The sequence below is a fragment of the Falco rusticolus genome, chromosome 1, assembly GCF_015220075.1.
Source record: "Falco rusticolus isolate bFalRus1 chromosome 1, bFalRus1.pri, whole genome shotgun sequence".
NCBI lineage: Eukaryota > Metazoa > Chordata > Aves > Falconiformes > Falconidae > Falco > Falco rusticolus.
The window spans coordinates 28,530,131-28,553,667 of NC_051187.1; the positions used below are offsets into that span (position 1 = coordinate 28,530,131).

The 23,537-nt window shown below is 48.0% G+C and overlaps 2 protein-coding genes and 1 long non-coding RNA gene across 8 annotated transcripts in view; 2 read left to right on the top strand and 1 right to left on the bottom strand.

The window, feature by feature from the left end:
• The first annotated feature begins 1,735 nt into the window (after nt 1–1,735).
• On the top strand, nt 1,736–12,257 carry LOC119142405. 3 transcript variants are annotated; one of them, XR_005102256.1, is made up of 3 exons: nt 1,736–2,563; nt 3,172–9,377; nt 10,662–12,257. It is a non-coding gene; the product is annotated as an uncharacterized LOC119142405 (long non-coding RNA). The 3 variants fall into 3 exon arrangements; XR_005102257.1 differs by having other exon boundaries at nt 3,172–4,115; XR_005102258.1 differs by having other exon boundaries at nt 3,172–3,638.
• On the bottom strand, nt 4,192–12,843 carry LOC119142404. Of its 3 annotated transcripts, none has more exons than XR_005102255.1 (4): nt 12,393–12,843; nt 11,815–11,899; nt 10,619–11,639; nt 4,192–4,560 (listed from the first exon to the last, which is right to left on the bottom strand). XR_005102255.1 is itself a non-coding variant. In XM_037375310.1 (3 exons), the coding sequence occupies exons 1-3, from the start codon at nt 12,836–12,838 to the stop codon at nt 10,642–10,644; spliced, it is 576 nt and encodes a 191-aa protein (XP_037231207.1). In that variant the 5' UTR covers nt 12,839–12,843; the 3' UTR covers nt 9,870–10,641. The 3 variants fall into 3 exon arrangements, 1 of the variants encoding a protein (XP_037231207.1); XR_005102254.1 differs by lacking the exon at nt 4,192–4,560 and adding an exon at nt 7,769–9,713; XM_037375310.1 differs by lacking the exon at nt 4,192–4,560 and having other exon boundaries at nt 9,870–10,686.
• Nucleotides 12,844–13,255: 412 nt separating this feature from the next.
• The window catches only part of ZNRF3 (zinc and ring finger 3), a 96,080-nt gene continuing 85,798 nt past the window's right edge, over nt 13,256–23,537 (top strand). Inside the window, exon 1 of one of the 2 annotated variants that reach the window (XM_037375312.1) lies at nt 13,256–13,607. In XM_037375312.1, coding sequence (XP_037231209.1) covers nt 13,380–13,607 — 228 coding nt within the window. In that variant the 5' untranslated portion in view covers nt 13,256–13,379. The remainder of the gene's footprint in view (nt 13,608–23,537) is intronic. The other variant, XM_037375313.1, reaches the window with a different exon arrangement.

A 23,537-nucleotide genomic window follows, 5' to 3' on the forward strand; every position in this document is an offset into this window, starting at 1 on the left:
GTTCTGGCTTCCGTTTCCAACCTGCTTGCTTCATATTGAGCCCATCCCCTTCCCACGCTATTCCTCTGTCCTTGAGTCTGCTTCATTGCATGGGTTCCCTTTCTCTTTACAAGGTCTAGCTCTTGGCATCGCTGGTGCTTGGCTGTGGTCTTTCTGTCTGTAATACCTATTGCCATGCAGTAGTCCTAGTTTAGCTCTTTGCCTGTTTTCTTTCCAGCTTGGACCCAAGCACAGTGTTTCCCTGCAAAGCTCTCTTCATAACGATGTTGCAAAAATGCGAACCAGAGACTTGTGCAGGTTACACAGAATTTGGAGGTTCTGGAAGATGCCATGTTTTAACGTAATTTCCAAATGTGATTAAGGTCTTGGCTAAACTAGGGGATAGAGTTTGTGTGCTGTGAGTTCTGTCTTTAGAGGTGATGTTACTTGAGAGATATTGTCCACCTTTGTACATTGATGCGTGGTGATACATTGGTGGTGGTAGTCACAAATGAAAGAAGAAAGGTGAAGGTACTACACTGAGTTGAGGCGATGCAGTGAGTGCATCGCTGGGGCTGATATTGCAGAATATCAGGCCATACAAGAGACTGAGCTTGCTCTTGTGCTGTCCAGGTGAACTGACAGCCTGTGTTCTGGAATCACAGAATGGTTTGGGTTGGATGGGACCTTAAAAATCACTCAGTTCCCACCCCCTGCCACGGGCAGGGACACCCCCCCCCAGCCCAGGCTGCTCCCAGCCCCGTCCAGCCTGGCCTTGAGCCCAGCCAGGGATGGGGCACCCACAGCTGCCCTGGGCAAACTGTTCCCATGTCTCGCTGCCCTCACAGTAAAGAATTTCTTCCTAATATCTAATGTAAATCTGTCCTCTTTCAGCTTAAAAACATTACCCCTCATCCTATCACTGCATGCCCTTGTGTTTAACATGTTGAGCAAGCTCTCTGAGGAAAACAGCCAACTGTCGAAATCTCACTTGCCCAAAAGCTCCTGTTCCAGTAAGTTTTTCTGTTTGCACATCCTGGTACAGAATTGGAACCTGTTCTCGGAAAATACTCTTGGGAGGTAAACAACTGTGCTTAGGAAAACTTGATGACTGCTTCCTATTGACAGAAGCAAGCTCTTCTTTGGAGCAGTGCCAGCTTTTGAAAGGAAAAACCTTATCTTATTTCTTAGCCATTCCCTGGGCTTTGAAATCCCTTCAGAAGTTCAGAGCCCCTGAGAGTCCCGGCAACTTTTGTTTGTAATTTTGAAATTATTTCCTTATACTCTTTGGTTTAGGTGCCTTCACCTAGTTCCTGCCTTTTGTATGCAGAAGCCTGCCTCCAGCTGTCCTAAGAGACCCTGCTTGAAAAGAGGCAGAGGAAAGGAGATGTCAGGTTAGGAACCAGCTCTACCTCAACAGGGGTCCAGCATGACCCAAAACATGAGGGCTGTGGTCAGGATCATCTGCCTCCTGCTCATATGGGTTTGATTTGCTGAATGCTCTGAGGGCACAGGCTGACAGCTGGTGTCCCCAGAGGGACGAGTCTGTTGTGCTTCCTTTCTGGTAGCCTAATTTATTTGCTCTGTTAGCACTTGACTTTAATGATAACTCGTATGTAAATGGTCAGGGACAGTTGGAGCCTTTTATATACTAATTAAATAGAATGTATACTAGTACATGAATGTGGAAAATGCGGTGCTTTAAGGTGATTAATTCAAAGTGCCAGTTGGATCTTGTAACTCAGGTGAGTCTTTAATGTAACAGATAACCTAAGATGAAACAGAGTAAATTGTTTCTTAACTCACCTTCATATGAATGACTCAGTTGTTAATGCAGTAATTCCTTCATTTTAGCTAGTCACATTTTAAGAATGTTTTTTGCTTTTGGTAGTCAGAAGTGGCAAAATCTATCTGTTGTTTTTAGTCATAGGAGTTCTTCATGTCACAGGGTTTATCCATTGCAATAAGTATCAGTAGCTGATACATTATACACTTTAACTGTGTGCTTCAAATTTATTTTGTGTAGCTTACCTATTGTTCACTTTAAACAGTGTATTGCTTGAAGTAGGGCCGCATGAACAGCAACTTGTACCATATATTTACCACAGAAATAGCAACAACCATGTTGAGGTAAATACAGAAGTGTCAATATTTAGGTTGTATGCAAATGTGATTTCCAGAAATATGCAGGGTATGTTATTTTACATTGGTTGCTTCTTCAGTATTATGAGAGAAGAAATTACTAAGCGTTGACATAACAAACATGTAAAATCAACAGCAATCTAGGATTTCATGGTGGTGTAACCAGGAGGGAGTATAGCTGACACAGAGCGATCTCAGGGGTGCAAGAGCACAGTGAAATACATTTGTATGGATGCATTTGAGGGCCCCTCTTGCAGAATGAATGAATGTGGAGAATCTTGGAAGATATGGCTCCAAATTTTTTCCAAATTCATTCTGTTCCCATCTATCCTTGCAGAGGATTTAGATGATCAAGCACCATACAGCAATGATTTCCTAAGCATATTTCTTAGTAGTCTTTTTTCTTTCTTGGGTAACACGATCTGCTGTGCCTGCGTGCTTGGTGAGTACCCTGAAGGAATGCATCGTGCACATCTGTTGTGTTGCAACTCTCATGTAAACTTGTACGGTATATTGGAAAAGAGCTGGCAAAAAGAAATGGCTGCAGTTACCTAAATAAGGGTATTCTTAGTGCAGTTTAACCTATTTCAGTTCTACAGGCCTAATAATTCATTATTATCTTTTCCTTTCAGTAGGCATTGGCATGTACAGAGAGAGTGAAGGGTTCCCACGTCAGAGTGCTTCCCCTTCATAAAGATTTCAAAAGACTGCACATTGTTTAAAACATCGGAAACCTTAACTTTTCAAACATTAAGAGAGAATTTTGTTCACAAATAATTTTTTCTACTGAAGTGGTCGTGGCTAGTCTGTTGGTTAATTTGGGTTGCTTCAGTGCTGGTTTACTTGGATAAATTGTGTTTCCAAACTTTAAAAAGAAGCAAAGCAGCAGCGGCATGGCACTTTTTCTTAACGTAAATCTCCACTGATTTTTCTTTTTTGGTCTTTAATTAAGCTGCCAAGTTACAATAGTTTGCTACTTTAATTTAGAATAATTGATGATAATGATGGAAACATGGCTTCATAAATACAAAACCATTTTGTCCGTTACAGTTGGCTTCCTGTGGCAAATGGCGATAGGGGAGTTCGGCCGCATGGAAACGAGAGGCTGCGGGAGGGGTCTGCAATGCGAACTGGTGGTTCTGGACACAGTTCGGCATGTGCTGCACATACTTGGTGTGCTTGGCCAGAGCTCGCCTGGCTTTTTGAGCCTGGGAGGTCACCTGCTGGTGGCTCAGCCTCGGTGCACCCCGACACGGCTCCCGAGGCCGGTGCCAGCAGCGCCTGCGGCTGCTGGGGACCCCCCGAGCCCCGGCTGCTGCCCCCGGAGCGGAGCTCCCCGAGCGCTCGGATGTACCAGCGAAGCTGCCGTCAGCACCAAGCCTTCCTCTGGGCTGGCCAGTCCTGTCTCCGGAGGTGTGGAACAGCAATTTTATGTGGTGATGAAAAAAGGCAGGCACGTACATAGCCTTGAATTTACTGGAGAAAGGACAGCTCTTGCTTCTGTTGCTTATTAGGAGGTATAGCAGTATCATTTGTTTATAAAATAAGCTGTAATAGTATTGGCTTCTGCAGGGCACAATGCTAAAACACATAGGGAAGGTGGATGGTAGTCCGTTATCAGTTATGGAAATCATCTGGAAGGGCAGATGTGGGAGTGTGAATGAGCCATGCAGCTCTCCGTGTCCTGCTGATGGACACTAGAATTTGCTATGAGGACTTCTCTGATACAGTTTGATGGATCTTAAGTTCGATTTAAGAAATGCTTTCATGAAAAACTCTCTGCTCATCAAAACCTCATTCTCGTTGTGCAGAACTGTCTGGTGTGAGGTTGCTTCTGATACCTGTTTAAAGTTAGCATAGGTGTCACCACACTGCACCGCGCAATGAAGGTATGTCCTGAATCCCTCTACAACGTTCTTCAATCTACACAAGGGTACCTCGGACATGCCACCTCCTTCTTAAACTCACGTGTCGTAACAGCCCAGGATTCCAAGGTAAATGCTAAATAAATATCTGTAATGTAGGAGGAAGCTGTTGAGTCAGGTAGTTTACAATTACACAGTGGGACCCTTTTTCCTTCACTTCAGTTTACTAGTTTGGTTGAAGCAAAAGGCAGACACTTCTTCCTTTAGGTGGAACGGATATAAGTAGAACTATATCTCAGCATAAACAGGCTTCAAAGGGAAATTGCTGGTCTTAGTTAAAACAAACATTTATAGCACTCATAAACCATTAAAAAGAATATTTAGAATACTTTGACTTACTTTTAAACAAGGGTTATCAACAAATGTACTGGTACTATCCAGACTTGCTTATTTTGGTGGTGTTTAAAATGTAATTGGTGTATCATAATTCTTCCATTTTCATCCAGTGTACTGGCAATTTTCTTCTTGATTAGTCAGTGATGTTCTTTGCAGTTTCTCTTGTGTTTCAACTGGACTTTGAAAGGAAAGACAGTGTCTTAAGCATGGGCAAACAAATGAATCACTGTGATCAAGCTGGCATCTGAATTTATAACCTATAAATGTTTGAGGTAACTGTGTGTATGTTTCCATCCTCTAGTTAATGTGAAGTAATCTCATGCCACAGTTACCTGGCAGTAACTTGTTCATGTGCCCACATTCTCAACTTCCCTAGGTGCCTTGGAGCAATAATGCAGGAACTAGCCTGCCTGCCTGCAGCCATCGCGCACAGCCTGATTTTCCAATTCAGTGTGTTTCAAAATTAGTATTTGAAGTCTGATGCAGAAATGAGATTTTATTGTTCTTAATTGGGGAAGGAAGGAGGTGATTCTCTATCAGACTGTTAATATAAAACGAGTGCATTACATGGGTTGCTGATAGGGGCAAACGGCACGCACACAACTGTTTCTGTCAGAGCGGTAAAGTTCCTCGGTAATGATGGTAGTAAAGGCAATTCCTTAGAGAATTTGATCATTTTAGGAACCAGATTGAAATTTTGTGTCCATGATAACAGAAATCTGGGTTTATTGACTCAGGTTCTTACCAGACCTAAGCCCCCTTCTCACCAGCTTTCTGCCCAGGACTTCAACACTGCATTATCACACAGGGATTATCCGAACACAGCACAGCACACCTCTCTCTGGGTCCTCTTAGAGGAAGCTCTCAAATTCTGTGGGAAGCGTACAGAGGAAAGGGAAGACCTCCCTGGCTTTATCAGGAGCCAGGGACAGCATGCCCACCCCCCGCCAACCCACCAGGGCCACCATGCTGGCCTCTCCAGCCCCAGAGCAACTGGGAATTGCGTGCTTAAAAGCAGCCCTTCATGGGCTGCAGAACATTATTGACTGCAGTATAAAATGTTTCATGCTGTAGCCTTTCTGGCCTTCTTTTGGCCACTGGTTGTAATCTGGTCATATGTAAATAAAGTTTTCATTTTATTCCACAGTGAGATTACAGAACTGTTTTTCACTGCTTATGTTCTTCTGCTGCACAGGAGTCTGACAAGTGCTTTTATGGAAAATACGTCTTAGTCAAATAGTGTGTTTTAATGAGTCTTTTAGTTTGGTTAAGTAAGAGTAACTGTGTTAACGTAAAGAACTAATATTTCTATCCAGTTCTTCTTTCTTTAATTCCTTACCTAGTCTCAAATACCGTAAAACGTTTCAGTGAGGTATGTCTGTTTAACAAGGAAGTGCATGAAATAAGAGAATAGAAGGTTAGTAGTAATAGTGGGATGAAATTCTGATTGTTTCAGAGCTAGCAGGGCAAGGCTTCTGCTCACAGAATGAGGCCAGAAGAAATTCCCTGTGGTTATTTAATCTGAGTTTCTTATAATACAGGTACATACAGTTTCATCAAAAAGATGCCTTCATCAAACCTAAATGTCATGGCCTGAGCTAAAAGAAAGGGTAGTCTTGCTTGTTTATTAATTACTGAAGTGATACAAAAGTTACCATCATTGCTAGCTAAGCTTGCAACAGTAACCTGTTGCCTTGTTTAAAATGGACCCTGCCTGCTGCTTGAATTGATGCAGCTTTAGTTTTTAGCCAAGTTCATGCTGCATTTCCTGCCTGCACTAAATTTTCTGCCTGGACAGATAATCCATGGGACCATGATCAGATTACTACTTTAGTTTTACTTGAATAAACCGAGTAGGTTGAGCCTCCTGGACTCAGCTGTTCCTCAGGCCACAGAACTGAAATGCCCCTTGGTGTTCCATCAAATAGGACTGCTGCAGTATCCCTTGAGTGGCTTGGCTACGTGCTTTTTTCCAGGGATCCTTTCCTCACCTTGCGGTTCTGCAAAGTAAGTCTTCTTCTTGTTGCAATGAATATTGCGACAAGTGTGATGATTCGATTTAATGAGATTTGCATTTCTAAACATGGTTATTTTTATGCAGTGTTGGCTAGCACTATAGTATCATGAGTTAGACTACTAAATCAGGACTAAAGTAGTTCCTGGTAGGGATCAAGAGTCTGGATTTTGTTTCAGTTTTGTTTTTCTTACGTGTGCTGCCACTACACTGACTTCTCTTAGATTGCGCCTTGTGTTCCTTGGTGAGACTGAGGGAATAACAGATCTTACTAACTCAACAGAGTATGGGGGTACCTCATAAAATTGCATCAAGAATAAATTTTCTTAAATCACGAAGCCAGTTATTTATCAAACATAGGCAGTTTCCATTGTTTGAAGCTGGGTCAAAATACCATCTCACTCCAGCCTACTGTCCTGGGGAAACTTCAAGTCTGCTGTTTTGGAATCACTGAATTTCTTTACAGAAATCTCGCATCTCTCCTGTATCATCACAGCATCACCATGGAAACTAATAATATGCTCCAGTTTTCAGGAAATGCTCTCAACACTGTAAGATTAGCTGTTTTAAATGAGATAACTGGGCTCAGCGCCTTTGCAAGTTGTTTACTTTGTCATAGTTACAGCAGCAGCCTGGAACCCTGATTATTGTCTAACTTAACCTGAGGATGTACCCACTTGTATATAACCTTTTTTATGTTCATTATGCCGATGCTCAGCTCTTTCAGCATCTTATTTAGTGCCACTGGTAGCTCAGCACTTTAGCTGGAATTCCCTTGGTGACTCGTCACTTGGGTCCTCTGTGTTGGGTGACAGTTCTCCTGGGACATTACGCCTGTTCACCTGTTCATGCTGGGTACGAGCATAACCTCGCTACTGCATCTAAAAGCCTGATGATGCTTTTATGACTTCAAAGACAAGAGAAGAAATGAGGTGTCTTGTAGTCATCACCGATTCTTTAATTGCCTTTGTAGAATCAATAGGTAGGAGGATGAGAAGCAATTGTCTATGATCTGAATTAATCTGTGCAGTTATGGGAGGGATAAACTGCTGGTTTTTCTATCAGCCCTTCTACAGTAGTAAGAACTGATGGAAACCAGTTTTCCCAGGAATAAAATTTTTGTTCCTCAGTTGTCATTGTCAAGAAAAGAAGGAAATTAGGACCAAGTTGTTCTACTAAAATATGATCCATTTTTTCACATAGAGCTTATTCTCAGCCACCATTCCCTTTTGCCACTGTACGTTCGGAACACTTTTATTAGTTGGAGACAGCAGTGGTGGTTAGTTAGAGGTTTTTTGTGTTTTTTGTTTGGTTTTTTTTTTGTTTTGTTTGTTTGTTTTGGGTTTTGTTTGGTTTGGTTTGGTTTTTAAGTGGCAGCTTGTGAAATGTACATTGACTACCTGGTAGTTAAAGGGAAAAACAATCAGTATTCCCCACGTGGGTACAGTATTACCTGCAAATACTCACAGCCTAAATATGACAAGGTGGTTGCTCGCCAGTGGGAGAGTCAAGTCGTCGGGCTCTGCAGTGACAGGCTGCCCTCACCCTTGCCAAGGGGCCTCCCACTGAAGCGTACCCACGCTGCATTGTCATCTACTGCTATCAAGTCACTTCTTATGACAAATCATGGGTGTAAGAACCACTTTTTCTCACTACTTAACATATCTGGGTGGCCCCTTGTAAGAGATTTTCTTTTTTCTGTACAAAGTGGATGAGAGATGAACTGTGCTGCCAACAAGGTCCGGCTGATACCAGAGATAATCTCAGCTGAACGGAAATTCAAAAATCACAGTGACTAAAATACTTTTAATCCGTGCCCATTGGTTAGTTTGTTTCTTTGAAAAAGGGTCATCTTTTCCTTTATTATGCTAGAATCTAAGAAAATATACGAGGAAAAAAAGTGTATTTAAAAATGCACATTATTGCTGGCTGAAAGTTCAGGCGGTCTTGTGAGTTCTGATACTGGCGTACTTACTGCAAACTGAATCGTCAGGGACCAACAGCATTGCAGACTGGCCAGAGGCTGGGTTTTGGTAATGTGTCTTAAGAAAACACTTAATGGAAAATGTCATCCGCTCTTTGCTACACTAATAACTGGTACTAGGTTTTGGGGAGGGTCCCTCAGTACCAGAGGACAAATGAGTTAATACGAAAACAGCAGAGCTAAAGATGGTTTGTTTCAAAGATGCATGTTCTTAATATCTCTGGGCCCCTGCGCTTATCACCTCCCTTCAATAACCTACGTTTTTCTTCCCTTCCTTTTGCATTCCTTAAGCATCCTCATCAAGGAAAAGACAACATATGCTGTGACTAATCTGCTGCTGTGCATACAGGTTTTTTTGTGGCTCCTGCCATGCAGAATGTGTAACAGCTGAACTGCACCAACCTCTGCCCCCTGCCCCCTGAGCGACACAGCTCCGTACCAAACATTTACATGCACACACATTTACTTTATGTCCTTTCCTGGCGGCAACCCCTTAGAATGCAAATACAGTTACAAAAGCTTCATGTTAATTAAGTGGGATACAATTAGAGTGGATTGTTTTATTTTAAAAATGTGGACTTGACAACTGACTGCTCTTTGGACGGTAGAATTGAAAACGCTCAGTTTCTCATATGTTTTCCTGCTGCCCTTGCTTCCCCCATGTCTGTTTTGGATACTGCTGCAGTACCCAGAGTCCAGAGCCTCCGATTTTCACAAAATTTGCAAGAACGCACTATCTTAAGACCTCTGTTCTGCCCTTAAGCTTGGCTAAAATTAGCTAATAGGTTCAGAAGAGCAACAAGGCTGACAGGCAGATAGCATATGTTTAATTTCATTATGAAATGAGGCTAAAAGAGGCTGTAGAAGGGATTCTCCAGTGTGCTGTATTTGCGGTTGACTGCACAGATGCAGTGACAGAAAGCAGCTTTCATCCAAATGTATTTTCGATTACAGGGATGGCAGTACCAGGGCAGCTGCATTCCTGCCTCCTTTAATGGTGAGAATGGCCGAGGGACACGTGGCCAGTGGCTCGCAACTCAGTGTTGTTTTCTCCTTGCCTGATGTGCAGAGCTACACTCCCCACGCAGTATTCCAGCACCGCTCTCAGCACAAAATAATTTTGGTTTGGGCTTTTTCTATAGCATTCATCACAGTAGCACCTGGGTACTTACACTGTTTTCTCTCAAGAGCAGTGTGGGGTGAGGAGGGTTCTGTAATACCTGTTTCTATGCAAGGGAAATGAGAGGTAGGATGTTTTATGTCAAAAGCATCTTCTAGTGTTGATTGCCCTCTTCCGAGATAGAATCGTAGAATCATTCAGGATGGAAGAGACCTTTAAGATCATCAAACCCAACCGTTAACTCAGGACTGCCAAGTCCATCACTAAATGATGTCCCTAAGTCTTTTAAATAAATCCCTCCAGGGATGGTGACTCCACCACTTCCCTGGGCAGCCTGTTCCAGTGCTTGACAACCCTTTCGGTGAAGAAGCTTCCCCTGCCAAGATCCAATCTAAACCTCCCCTGGTGCAGCTTGAGGCTGCTTCCTCTCATCCCTCCGTTTGTTACTTGGGAGAAGAGACCAAGTGCCTAGGGCATGCTTTCTCAGGCCATTTGGCATTACACATAATTTCATTATGTTCAAATCACAGCTCTCACTGTCCTCAGTTGCAGTTATAAATGCTTGAGATCGCTGTATTTCAGACCCTGGGCCTCAGTTTGTTATGCAGGGGAAAAAAAAAGAAAACATATCTGAAGTACGATGGCAATAACTGAATTGTGAACTGTATGCTGCCAGCTGGGAAGGAAGCCAATTAGAAATATCTGATTGCTTTAATGATAGACAGTCCATTCTCTTCCTGCAACCTCCTGCTTGGATTTCTGCCCCAGTAGAGGGAACTTGGTGACCTGAGACCTAGTGTCTCATGTCACTCCCCAGTATCCCACTGCAAGGCTACCGCAAAGGCGGTTTCGCTGTGTCTGTAGTCCAATGATATGGATCCTTCAGTGGGGTGGCTCGGATCTTCAGCAGCTTGTATTTTAACAGTAGGGTGCTGTCCACTTGTTATAGAGAGGCCCCTTCCCATATTTTTCACTAGTTAAGTTTCCAGATTTATTTGCCCTGCCATTTCTGCATTCCTGACTCCCAACCTAACCTGGAGGGGCCCTACTGTTTCCCAGGGAATAGCCGGAAAGTACTGGTGATTCCATTTCATTAGCAACAGAGGCAGGGGTCTTACCTGTAACTTTTTTTCACTGTACTTCACTGATTTTTATCGACAGTGGGATCCTCCTGTGAAGCATGACCCTGTGGGAAGAACGGACCCATCTAACAGAAGAGTTTCACAGTATAGACGGGCAGGGGACAAGATCACTGCTGAATTGTCTAATCTGGATAATTCCCATTTTCTTGATATTTAAATTTGAGATCTAATAATATCTCAAGGTTTGATGTTTATGTAATTTTTAAAGATTAAACAGAAAAAAAGAAAAATAAATAAATACATAGTGTTCACGGATGCCTCATGAGGGGCATTTAAATTTGATGCAATGAATCTTAAGACCGTCAACTGACATCTGAGCCCTGACACCGCTGAAGTAAATTGACATCCACTTTGTTGACCAGCAGGGACAGACGCAGCATTCTTGACTTTTCGGTTTCACGGCTAAGAATCAGGAATCTCAGGTTCTTCCCAGTTTTTGTGGGACTAAAACTGTGTGTTCCATGCACACTGAGCTCTTGTCACGGTCTCTTACAACTCCTAGATTTCCAGTTCCCACCTCCACTCCTAAAACTGTTCTTCCCAATACTATTTTAGCTTGCTGATTCAGTTTAAAACTAACCTTCTCTGCCCCGTCCCTGTCCTCCCTGCCCCAGGCTCCTTTAGCCCTGGTCTCTTCCCTGATCCAGTTTGCCACGCAGCTCCACAAAAGCAGCATGGGCATGATTTTTGAGAAATCATAGAAATGAAACAAGAGGCAAGGGAAGAGCTGTTTAAAATAAATACTTCTCCCAAAACAGACAATCTTTTGCCAAATATGGCAAGTCATACTCAACAAAAAGCTCATCAAATTGGTACGTCCAGTTCTGTGGCTGTCCTGCGGCTCCAGGTGCGCCTGGGCCACAGGGGGACAAACACCATGACGCCGGGCGATTCCTCCAACTGCGCCAGTGTCCGACTGGCAGGCGTTGTGTGTGGGGCACCATTCATTCATTACCCTTTGTGTGACAACTGGTGCGCACCCCGCTGTCCTGCAACACTGAAATTCCAACCCTTCTTACTGCTGATAACCTGATGACATACCTGTCGAGTGCAGGACAGCTGGGAGGCCTTGACCTACAGCAACTTATGACACGAGCTGTTTACTTTTACTAGTAGAATGTTGAACAAACCTGATTACAGTGGCATAAGGACCTTTGCAAGAAGGGAAATACTTGGTGAAGAAAGAAGGCATCCTGAATCCGACATGCAGGGCGTAAAAACCTGCCGGTGACTGGAAATGACTTGCTGTTGCCTCTCCTGGAGGGGACGAGAAGACAGAGGATTGGAAAGTCTGGATATCATTTGCCTAGACCACCGAAGTTAGGGAGGAAAGAGAGAGAATTAGCGGAATGTCAAGTGACTTTCTGCTCATGAGACAGGCACAGTCCAGGTTCACCATGACCCTCTCATCACCACCACGGTGACCCCTGCACACATCTCTGCTTTTGCTACAGATCCTGAAACCATGTAGCTGACTCAGCGGGGAGCGAATCTCCCCAAGTTCTCAATGTTTAACCTGTTCCTGTGCCGATTACGACATAGGAAACCCTGTGTTGTCCCAGGCATCACCCATTTGCTTCATGGGGGAAGGGAAATAAAGCAGCGGTTGTTTGCACTAAGGGATTAAAACGCTTCTATTTAGTACGCTAGGTGCCCTGCATTGCTGAAATCCTACTGAAGCACGCCTTAACCTGAAATTCGCACCGTTTGCCCACCAGGTCTGTTTGCATAGTGCTTTCCCTGTTGTTACCCGGCTGGAGCCCGCTCCCGCTCCGCGTGGCGCAGCGCTGCGGCCCTCGATCCGCTGCACCCAGGTGTTAGGGTGTGCGAGGGGGCGTCGGGTATTTGGTGGCTTGTGGTAGAAGCCCAGAGCGTATGTTCCCGTGATCCCTTCTTGACCCTTCTCTGCCGAAGACACCTCCAACGGTTTGTGCCGCTAGCGTTGCTCCCCGTGCCACCCAGGGTCGCCCCTTCGGCTGTCCCCCACCTGTGCGGCTGTCCGGTATCTTTCCTGCACCCGGGGCCGGAGCTGGCGCCCGGCAGCCCGCGGCGCTGTCCCCGCAGCCGGGGCAGCGCTCGCCCCGACCCGCACCGACTTCCAGGCCCGTGCCCGGCGGGGCGGCCCCCGGTGCCGATCGCTGCTCTCGGGCGCCGCCGGCTCCGCGTCTCCGGGACCCCCCCGCGCTGCACGGCCATGGGGGTCCCCGTCCCGCCGCCTGCGCCCGGCGCCGCCGTGCCCGGGCCCCCGCCGCCGGCTCCGCAGCCCTGCCCCGGCCACCCCCGGCCCGGCCCGCTCCCCGCCGCGGGGCGGCTGCGGCAGTGGCGGGAGGGCGCCCCCCGCTCCCCGCTCCGCCGCGGCGGCCAGGCCGCGGAGCCCCGGCGGGGCGGCGGGCGGGCCGGGCGGGGGGCGGCGCGGCGGGGCCGGGGCCGGGCGCCGCGGGGCCCTGTCCCGTGTGCGCCGAGGGAGGGACGGCGCGGGTCAGGCCGCGCGGGGCGGGGATAACCCCGCGGTGCCCGTCACGTGGAGCAGATGAAAGGGAAGCGGCTCGGCGGGGCGGGGAGCAGCCGGGGCGAGGGACGGGGAGCGCGGGGCAGGCGGCGGCGAGGAGCGGGGCGCGGCGCGGCGGGAGGGCCGCTGCCATGGGGCGCTGAGCCGCCCGCGGGCCCGGCCCCGGAGCTGGAGCCGCTGGGGAGCGATGCGCGGCGGCCGCGGGGCGCCGCTCCCCCCCGCCGCGCGATGAGGGGCTGCGGGGCCGGCGCGGGGCCGGCCGTGCCGCCGCCGCTGCTGCTCGGGTTGCTGCTGGCCGCGGCGCCGGGCGCGGCGCTGGGCAAGGAGACGGCGTTCGTGGAGGTGGTGCTCTTCGAGTCCAGCCCCAGCGGCGACTACACCACCTACACCACCGGGCTGCAGGGCCGCTTCTCCCGCGCGGGGGCCACGCTGAGCGCCGAGGGCGAGATCGTGCAGGTGAGCGCCGCCCGGGGGGCGACCCTGCCCCAAGATGGCTCCGCGGGCCCGGCCGCCCGCACCTGGCGGCACAGAGCCGGGCCGGGCCCGCCGCCCCACGTGCGCCGCGCGGCCTGGAGCGCCGCGGTGACAGATGCGCGGCCGCGCACAAAGGCCGCACCTTGCCGGGCCCGTGTGACAGCCGGGGCGCGACGGCGGGCCCCGCTCCCGCTCCGCGGGCGGCCGCGCACCTCCCGCCGGGCGCGCTGCCTGCGCGGCGGGGCCCTGCGCGTTGCGCGGGGGCGGGGCCGCGCGGCGGGGCTGCCCCGCGCTCTCCCCGGGCCCCCTCGGCAGCCCCTGCCCCGGCGCGGTGCGGGACGCCCGGGGGCTGCCGCCGCCCCCCCCCCCGCCCCCGCGCGCATCTTCCCCTCCCCCCCCCGCATGCCCCCCGCGCATCCCCCCCCCAGCATCCCCCCGCCAGCTTCCCCCCCCCCCGCGCATCCTTCCCCGCGAATCTCCCTGTGTCCCTGCGCATCCCCCCCGCCCCCCCCGCACACCTGGCCGTACCTGCCGCCCCCCCCCCATTCCCCGCCCCCCCCCCCCCGCCGCTCCCACCGCAGGGATCATTCCCGTATTTCTCCGCACTCAGCTCCCCCTCAGCCCCTCCGCGGCTCCTGAAGCGCTTATCTCCTGCCTTTGTAGTCGCTTGTGATTGTTGACTTTATTTTTTTTTCCCCCTTTGGCTAAGTAAAGAAAAACGACTTAAATGGTGTTTTAATAAGTTTGAGTGTGAAGCGATTGCCAATAGCGATCCCGGCTCTCCTTAACAGCTGCGCAGCTTGCTCAGCTTCCCTGCGCGCACACTTACATGCAGGGATGAATATATACACGTAAAAGTTTAAAAAAAGCCAGCCGTGGCAAGTAAGTGCTCAAAGCGGCTGTTTAACCTCTGCAAGCACAAATACATTGCTATCGAAATAACTTTTTTTCCTCCCCTTTCATTTAAAGTAAAGAATCCCACTTGTTATTCCCAGGCGGTTTCAGCTGGGAAGGGTTCCTGCAGGAGTGCTCGTGCAGGCGGCGGAGTTGTGAGCGCAGCGCAAGCTGCTGGTCCAGGGGGGTTTATTTCTTCTTTTGGAGAAAAGAGGGCCAGGCTGATTAACTTGCATGTCTGACATGTTATAAAGGTGGTGCTGTCAGGGGCCGAAGTGGATGGTGCCATCCCTGACCCCTCGGTGTGGTGTGGGTGCTGCGTGCGGGGTGTTATGCTGCACCTCGGGGAGCTTCTTTTTGCATCAGGTGTTTGGGACGGAGCAGGGGCTGTTGGCTGAGGTCATGGCTTTCCTTGGGACTCTAAGTTAGAGTGGAGAAAAACCATACTCTTTCGTTAAGGCCCAGGTTTGCGTAACTCAAAACAAACATATTAAATGGACTTTTGTGGGCCTTGTTATGGGTGACACCGACAGTCTGCTCCCTCTGAATACCTGAAGGAGATGGCCCCCCCAGACAGGAAAGGCCATGGTGAAAGCCAGATTACATGGCAGATCTTTTACAGTCACTTATCACTCGAAAACTGTTCTGCTTATTCATCTGTACGTATGCTAGGTAACATGCATCATGAGCAGGCTGGTCTCGGTTCCCTGAGCCGCCGTGTGTGCTGGTTGTTTTTCCGGAGATGAGAATATGGCAAACACTGAGACATGGTCCCAGGGCAGCTAGACTGAGCGCTGTCAGTCATACCTGCGCTGCTGAGAGTTTGGATCACATGTAGCATTTCTTGCCAGTGTCACGCTTCCTTCATCTCCTCCTGAAAGTGAGTTTTCCAGAGCCAGAATTATTATAAAGGTTTTCACAGTGTTGCCTTGCCTCCCTTTTTCAGCTAGGCTCAGTGTTTGTGGAACGATAGGAATCTGCTGTTCTGGATCATTGTTTAAAGCTCACTGTGAGATTTGGAGAAGGATCATGAAGCTGATGCTGCTGGGGACCTGTTTGACAGCCGCTAGCGGTACATCAGTCAGCGAAGCAAGCTCTTCTCGGTCCCAACCACTTTGTCAGTGCGCACAGCTCTTTCACGATTAAGATGCATCTTTCTTTAAAATGAAATATTAGAGATTCTTGAAAATCAGGCACACATTAAAGAATGGATCAAAGGAACTGTGGTTTTGGGACTACACAAAGACTTACTTTTGTTTATGTTAATAGCATCATTTACTCATTGGTCTTGGAAGTCTGAACAACAACAAAAAAAAGCACACGACAAAACCTTATGAAACTATGCACTTTCAGCTTTCAATAGGTCATACATTCACTCCTAAACTGGTTATTGGTCAGATTCCTATCCAGCCATGCTATGCTATTACATTGTTTCTCATGTTACTGTGAAGAAGTCTTATTAGGGTCAAGTGTCTACCAGAATAACTCTTCAGAGAGATGAAATGTTTCTGTCTTCTTTCATGTGGCCACAGTTTGTATTCAGCAAACTCATCCTTAGGTTGCTGTGTCAGCTGGTCCTTAAACTGCTCGAAGGTCTGGCCATCTTGGTGGTAGTGGGCATACTGGAATATTGTGCCTTTCTTGGGGCAATATCCTGGCCATTAGTACCGTTGAGATTGGAAACTGGAAAAGTCTGATTAGAAAGTGGTTGCAAAAACAAGACTTCGTTGAAACCCCTAAAATGGTGTTTTGCTTTAAAACACGTTATGACTGGTGAACTCCTTATGGTTGCATTTCTTCTTGTAGTGTTCAGGCCAGAAGCTCAGGTGCGGTTCTGTGTCAAACGAGGTGCTGCAGGGCCACAGGTGTTCAGTCCTAGGACAGTAGGTGCTGCTGATCTGACTGGCAGGGGCTGTTTTGCTCGGTGGGATTATGTGTCTTAGTTCTGCTTGCGCTTGGCAAGATTCTGTTCTGGTTACTTATCCTGCTTGGGAGTGAAGGTGTGGGGCATCAGATGCCCTGTTTCTTAGAAAGTCGTGGTGGCGATGGTACTGCTCAGGTGAGGTGCTGGGAAAAGGGGATCAAGCATAACATTTGCTTTAGATTGCTTTAAAAACTCTGGTGTGTCAAAAACTTTAAATGGTACGCATTCATCATTGCCAGTTCTCTCAGTCCTCCTTTTTGCTGCTTACTCCTGCCTTAGACCTGCTGCTGAATGCAGTAGCATGGGTGGGTTACCAGTAAGTAGGATTTTAAAGAGAAGCAGCGTGGAGGAGAGATCTAGGAATATTACGCCTGGTTTGTGTGATAAAAATTCTGGGTTTTGGTTGGTTTGTTTCTGCTTGGAAGCCTCGGCCAGGGAATAATGAACTTTGCATGGCCATCGAGCTGGGGTGATGCATACATTACATAATGATCCCCGGCTGCAGGTATTTTTTGTGCTCAGAAAGTAACAGTTTGGGGAGAATGCGTATAACGCAGTGCTTTAAGCTCTGGGAAGAAAACAGAAGTGGGAGGCTTCCCAACTTCTTGCACGGCAGTTCTTTGTGGCAATGCTACTGCCCATCTTTCTCTTGCAGAAGATGGGGAGGCTTAGAACTGGAGTGCAAGATGGTGCACCTGTGCCTTCCTTCCCTCTGTCTGCCTGCCACCCCTTATTCGCTTGATCAGCTTTGAACCTTTCCTCTGCTTTCTCAAAATGCAAACATTGCTAAAGACCTTAAACTTTTGTCGGGTGGGCTTCACACTCTGAAGTGTTGGCAAAAGTTTTAGCAGTGACGAGGTAACTGCGCAGGTACATTGATGTCTGGCAGTGATCAGAGGAGGCTGAGTGAAGGGAATGTTCATGTCCTTTGAGAATGGAAAACAAAAATGTGTATTATCGGGGGTGGGGTGGGGGGGTTGTCTTGTGAAGAGGCAGTTTAAGTTTCTTCTTGCTCGAGTTGAGTGCCTGAAGGCCATTCAAAATTGAGGAAGTGGAATTACTTGTGGCTTTGAGTCACTGTCTTGTTGGATGTTTTCTTTCCTAGTTATCCTCTTAGAATATGAAGAGACCTGTGATTGGGTTTGCGTTAGTTTCCGTACCTCAGCTATAAAGCTGTGGCTTACAGTGATGATCCTGTGGACATCAGGAGTAACTCATTTCCCTGGTAAAACCGAGTTCCTAGTACCAGTTTTTGGGGCATCAGGCTTGCTTTGTCATTGTGTCCTTGGAGTGAAGTGTCTTGGAATTGAGCTGTCATTGGAATGTGGCACTTCCATTCTGATGGACAACAAAGAGCTGACACCCTGCGGATGCTGAGAGTGGGACGAGGAGAAGGGCTGTTTGGCATTTACTGTCCTTCTCTGCTCCAGTACAAAGGCAGGAGATCTGGGACATATCTGTTGTGTCTTGTACGAGAAGTGGGACTAGGTGACAGGTTTTGGCCTCTTCGGTCTTTGATGTTACGAACAGCAGCTCACAATTGGCAAGTGTTGTGAGGCAAGTGAGAGCAGTCATCTTGGAGATGTCCACCTGCAGCTGCTGACTGAAGCACAGTCACTGTTCTGCTGGGGCCGCTCGTCTGCCCGTGTGTCGGGCAGAACCGTGGGTCCCACCACTGTTCAGAAGGCCTGCTGGAAGAAAAGGCTGAATTGTGAACAGAAGAATCTTAACTGCTGCTGTATTAAAAAAAAAAAAAAAATTAGAATCTGAGCATTCACAGTGCTTATTTCCTGTTTTAATTTTCTTTCTTTAATTATTTATTTTGATAATGGCAAGTCACCGATGGCTTCTTTTTGGTTATAACAATGTCAGGTGTGTGTCTGTTGCTCTGTAGCCGGAGCACTGAGTTGTTCCTGTGCTTGCTGCTTTGCCGCTTGGTGGATCAGGGACCCTGTTGCATCTAAGCTTCAGTCTCCCTGGTGTTTTCTGGTTACCGCTGTGTTAAGACTTGACTGTCCAGCTGGTAGGAACAACTCTTCTATGCTACAGCCTTATATCTATATCTATGCATGGAACAGCTAAATATTTTACAAGGTTTTGCTTGTGTGTTTTCCAAAATCTTGGGTCTTCAAAGCCTGTGTGCAGGTTTTGCAACCTGAACTGGCGGTTTCAGTTTGTGGCGGCAGTTGGCAGGGCTCGTCCGTCCTCCCCATTATGGGGGGAGCTGGTGGGTGAAAAGGAGCTGAAAGGTGCAGGTTTGGGCCGTGGGCAGCAGGCCCCTCTTGCGCGGTGCCTGTGGTGTGTGGTGCCTGGGCTGAGCTCGGGGGTGCTTGTTCTTCGGTAGTTTCTGGCAGGAGGGTGAGGGCTGCCCCTGCCCAGGGTGGGGGTCCTCAGGTGGGGGTCCCCAGATCAGCCGCAGGGTGCCTCTTGCGCTGTGCAGGGGAGCCGTGTTTCGTGGGAGTGCAACAGGTGACGGTCTGCAGGCCCGGGTCCTCGGCGGGAGAGGGCCAAGGAAGCCTAAATCACGTTTAAAATAAGAGATCGCTGAGGTAAAGACTTGCTGACAGCCTTTGTGGGGCGTGTGATGTGCAAACAGCTCGCTCGCAGCAGAGGTGCTGTCCCAGGCTCCATCTCGGGGTAGATCAATTTCCCGATCTCCATCCCTCCCCGTGTTCCTCCCCTCCTTTCCGTTCCCATTGCAGCCATGCTTTGCTCTGCAGCGTGGGCTGGCGCGCGGGGGTTGCTGAGGACAGCCCCTGCAGCGTGCTGCGCAGCTCGCTCGTCCGCTGGTGCCTTGACACCGGGCACTGTCCTCACACCCAAGCTCAGCCTGTCACGCCCGTGCTGCTCCAGGTCACAACATGCTGCCTGTTCTCGCTGCCTTCCAGATGCATTGTCGTAAATCAGGATCCTTGTTTTTCATTACTTCTTCAATATTGCAATGTCCAAGATGCCTTTTAGCATGGATGGTGGTGGAAGGAGCTGGTGCCGCCTGCAGCAGGTGCTGGCTGTGGTGTGCTGTGCCTGCTTGCAGCCGTGGGGGTCGGCTTCGAGAGCCCGGTACCCGTGCTGCCCCGTTAGCGTATGCTGCAACCCTGCGGCAGAATTTAAGGTGGTGGTGGGGACAGATTGCATGGTGGGAAGGGGCACGTGGCTGCTTAATCCTGCTGCGGGAACACTTTGCTCTCCTTCAGCTGGACAGTTGCACATCTTCTTTTCATACCTTCTGGAAAAAGAAACGCCCTATGAAAACAGTTAATATAAACCCAAAATGATCACAGGATTTTAAGAGCTAGTGAATTGTGTTTACCTAGTTTAAAACTTTGGACTTTCAAGCTTTACACTATTACAATAATTACAGCATATTAACAGGGAGTTTGGGACACCTGTGCAAACTGTTTCTAAGTGAATCTGAGGCAAGAATAAATAAATAAATGTTTCTAGGCACTGAGAGGGCGGTTGGAAAGGTGTGGTACCCAACTCGGTGATGAGTTACCGGTTTGGGGGATGCTTGGATGGCTGCGGTGCGCGCACGGAGTTGCAGCGATGCCAGAACCCTTCGGGCAGAGCCTGGCAGTGCGCAGGGCAGGGACGGTCAGAGGAGGTGGGAGGCGCGGGATGAGAAAATGAGGTGAAAGATAGCTAAGTATGGAGGAGAAAAAGAGCAAAAACCAGTAATGTGACCTATTTAGAGGAGTAAGAATAAAGTAGGTTAGGAAAGTAAATAGCAGCAGAAAGCTTCCAGCACCGAGTCCTGTTCTCAGGCCAACCAGTGCAACTGGTGTTCACCCCCCTGTAAAGGTGGGGGAGCAGGTGGGGGACAGGCGGTTTGCGGGACCTCAGGTGACCTCTCTGCATCGTTTGGGAGTTGGGTTAAACCCCTCCACACAGACGTTGAAGGTCCGTATGGTCATAAGCCTTGCCCTTGCCGGCAGGATGCTGACTGCTTCCTTTTCCATGTGCTCCTGTTGCTTGTTTGGGAGGTGGAACTAGGGAAAAATCCCAGAGAGGAGCAGCGGTCAGAAACTGTTAAACATGGAGCCGTTGGGAGAACTCCTTTTCATTTATATATATTTATGTTGAGACTGGATCTATGCGCCTGGGATGGTTTAGATGTAATTACAGCCTGCTTCACAGCGTTAGCAATGCTTGCGGCCGTGCCCCGCGGGTGGATTGGGCACTTGCCCCCCCTGCGCGCCCCCAGCGGGTGGGCTGGTGGGACCGGGTGGCTGCTGCGATGGCACTGTGAGGGGCGGCTGGAACCGCTCCAGGTGACGCGTGCGGAGGTCACCCACTGCTTGCTGCGGCGCAGCTCGGCGAGAAGGAGATGCTGGCAGCTTTCTTGCAGGCAGATCTTATAGGAAAGTCCTGAGTAGTTGTATAAAACCGTTGATTAGCATACATAGTAATTTTCTTCCAGTTTATACCATCTTGTGGTGGAGCGTGTATTTAAAAATGCTCCCTTTTTTTTTTATATTTTATTACAGTCTTCTATTCCTTGTTTTGGAATTTCAAAGTGAGGCCCTTCTGGACCAAAATAACTTTCATAAACATAGTTCTTCGGAGTGTGGGTGCTTTCGAGAGGCCAGCACCTTACTGGTTAAGGAAAGGTAAGGTCCGCAGGCAGTGACCTGCGGTCGGTTCTGCCCAGGTCCATACGTGGTACATGTACATTTGCATTAATACCCTTACAGTGGTGGAAGTACTCGATGTAGGAAGTATTCAATATGAAGTTGTACATACTATCTCTTCTTTTGGGCATTTGCACGTCAGTGTTCCAATGTGGTCAGGCCAGAGCTTGTGGTGCCTACATATGAGAGCAGAATGGATGCGAGTTGAATGCTTGGCCTTCTTTCTCATGTTTCCTGGCTTGAAGGGAGAGCCTTTCACATTAAAGGAGATTGGCAAAGGAAAAAGAGATTGTTTTTTAACAAAGACATGTTTTGAAATTGTTAGAACAGCAACAGAAGATTCATGTAAAAAAACAAATATTTTTTTCCCCGCGTTTTTCTTGACTGCTTGACGCTTGAGCCAGGGGTGACCAGGGGAGCGTGATCTTGCGGATACCTGGCAGAGGCTGCCAAAAATTGCACTTTACTGCACTTACCCCATCGGTGGAGCTGTGCTTGTGTTAGGATTGAGTAGTAGTGCTCAGGAAAATAGGGTTCTGGTGGCTTAGGGTGTCCTCTTCAGTGATGAATTGCTTTCATTCATTTTTTTTTATTTCCTTTTCATGCTGCTTTAAAAGACTTTTGTTGTTGCACTTGGCTTTAAGATGAAAAGCCAGTTTACAAAGGTTGATTAGGTGCCTGTTATGTTCCAGACACAAGTACACCCTTAAATATGTAGCTTAATATATGCAGACTCTCTAGGCTTCCCAGACCCATGTTACTCCGTGCATTAATGTAAGGATTTTAGTTGTTTTCTAAAGCTGCTGGCCAGCTTAAGCTTTCTGTTGGTTTTCTTGAGCTTAAGCTGTTTTATTATTTTGCATCATTTTCAGTAGTAAAGCAAACTGAAGAATCAGTGGGGAGGTGACTGGCCTGACAAAGAACTAAGGGGCATATTTTAGAGTCTGCAGTCATGGTTTGAGTACAACTGTTTAATTAGCTGTACAGGCATGCATGTTGCAAGTACGTGCCTCCTACTGTGAATTTATTGCATGTGCTTGGTAAGCAACTTTCAAATGCTTCTGATTGTAGTGTTTGAAAAATTGCTTTTAATTCAGGAAAGACCCTAGTTTGTGCCAAGATCTGTTTTCCTACTTCGAGGCTTTTGATGCTTGCCTGCTTAAAAAAAAATACAATAAAAAGTGTATTAAGTGTGGGTGGGAAAAATCCTTCTCCTCTATTTCTCTCTTTATCCATTCCAGCCCCTGCTCCCCCCCCTCCCTGCCCCAAGCAGAAGAGACTCTAACCACACTTTCCATTGAGTTCACCTTTGGAACTGAAAGTTTCCAGCCTTTAACAGTCCCCTTTGATGACAGATTAAGAAAAGTGGATTTTGAGGACTTACTTGGAATTGTGATATATTATTTGTTTTTAATTATTTTTTTTTCCCCAGTAGGGGCTGCCCTGAAAGATTCATAGACTTCTTCTTTGGGCCTGGCTAAATGGTAGCACTCGCAACTGAGCCTTGATAGGTTTTACCTTAATATAATAAACCCAACAACAATAAGAATATCTGTATCTCATGGATAAAACATCGATGTTCTGTGCATAGCCTGCCAGTTGTGCGCACTAGTGCTGTCCTTGCTGCGCGGAAGTTCTGCCTGTCCTGGCTGGCTGTGGAGGTGAGGATGGAGGTTAGGATAGCACTTGCTGCCCTTCTCCTAGGTGGGCTGCGGTTTCTCCTGAGGCAGGCAGTCTCTAAAGGGTGTGCACACTGCAACTGGAAAATGTGTTGGTTCCCATTGCAGTGTTGTATTTTACAGGGGTCCAGCATATTTTCTGGTGCCAGTTTTGTATTTATTTAAAAGCCCTTTAGAGCAGACACCGTCTTGCGTGCTGTGAGAATAAAGGGGAGATGAACGCTCTATAGTCTGGATGCCAAGCTGGCAGATTCCTGAGTGATGTATAGGAAGGCTGGGAGCAAGAAATGAACTCATGAAACAGAGCCAGGAGATGCTACTGACTTCAGTATTTAATAGGAGCCAAGGGCTAGAGACCTCTTTTTGCTCAGAGGCAAGGTATCCCCGATCTGCTAGCTGGCAGTGTTTTGCCTGTTTAAAAGATACTATCTCTTGCATCCCAAAACTGTGTCTGAGGAAAAGACATTGCGGACGAGTTAAGGTGTGATCCTGTTTGGGGTTTTTTGCTGGTTGACTTCTGAGAAAGCTGCGCTGCCAGCCTTCCTTCCCCCCCCCCCCCCCCCCCCCCCCCGCTGTAACTGTCAGGGATAATCTTTGTAGGTTTTGGTACTGGGAATTCATGGAGATTTTCCTGTTGTGAAATAACGGGATTGTAGTTGCAGGTTGGGATAAGTTTCTCAGCCAGGCTTATTTTGTTTATGTTCAGTTGCCACTGGGAGCTGAAACTCCTCTCAAATAACAGAAGGCAAAGTGACCTGGTCTCCTTTTGTCCACCCCTTGTGTT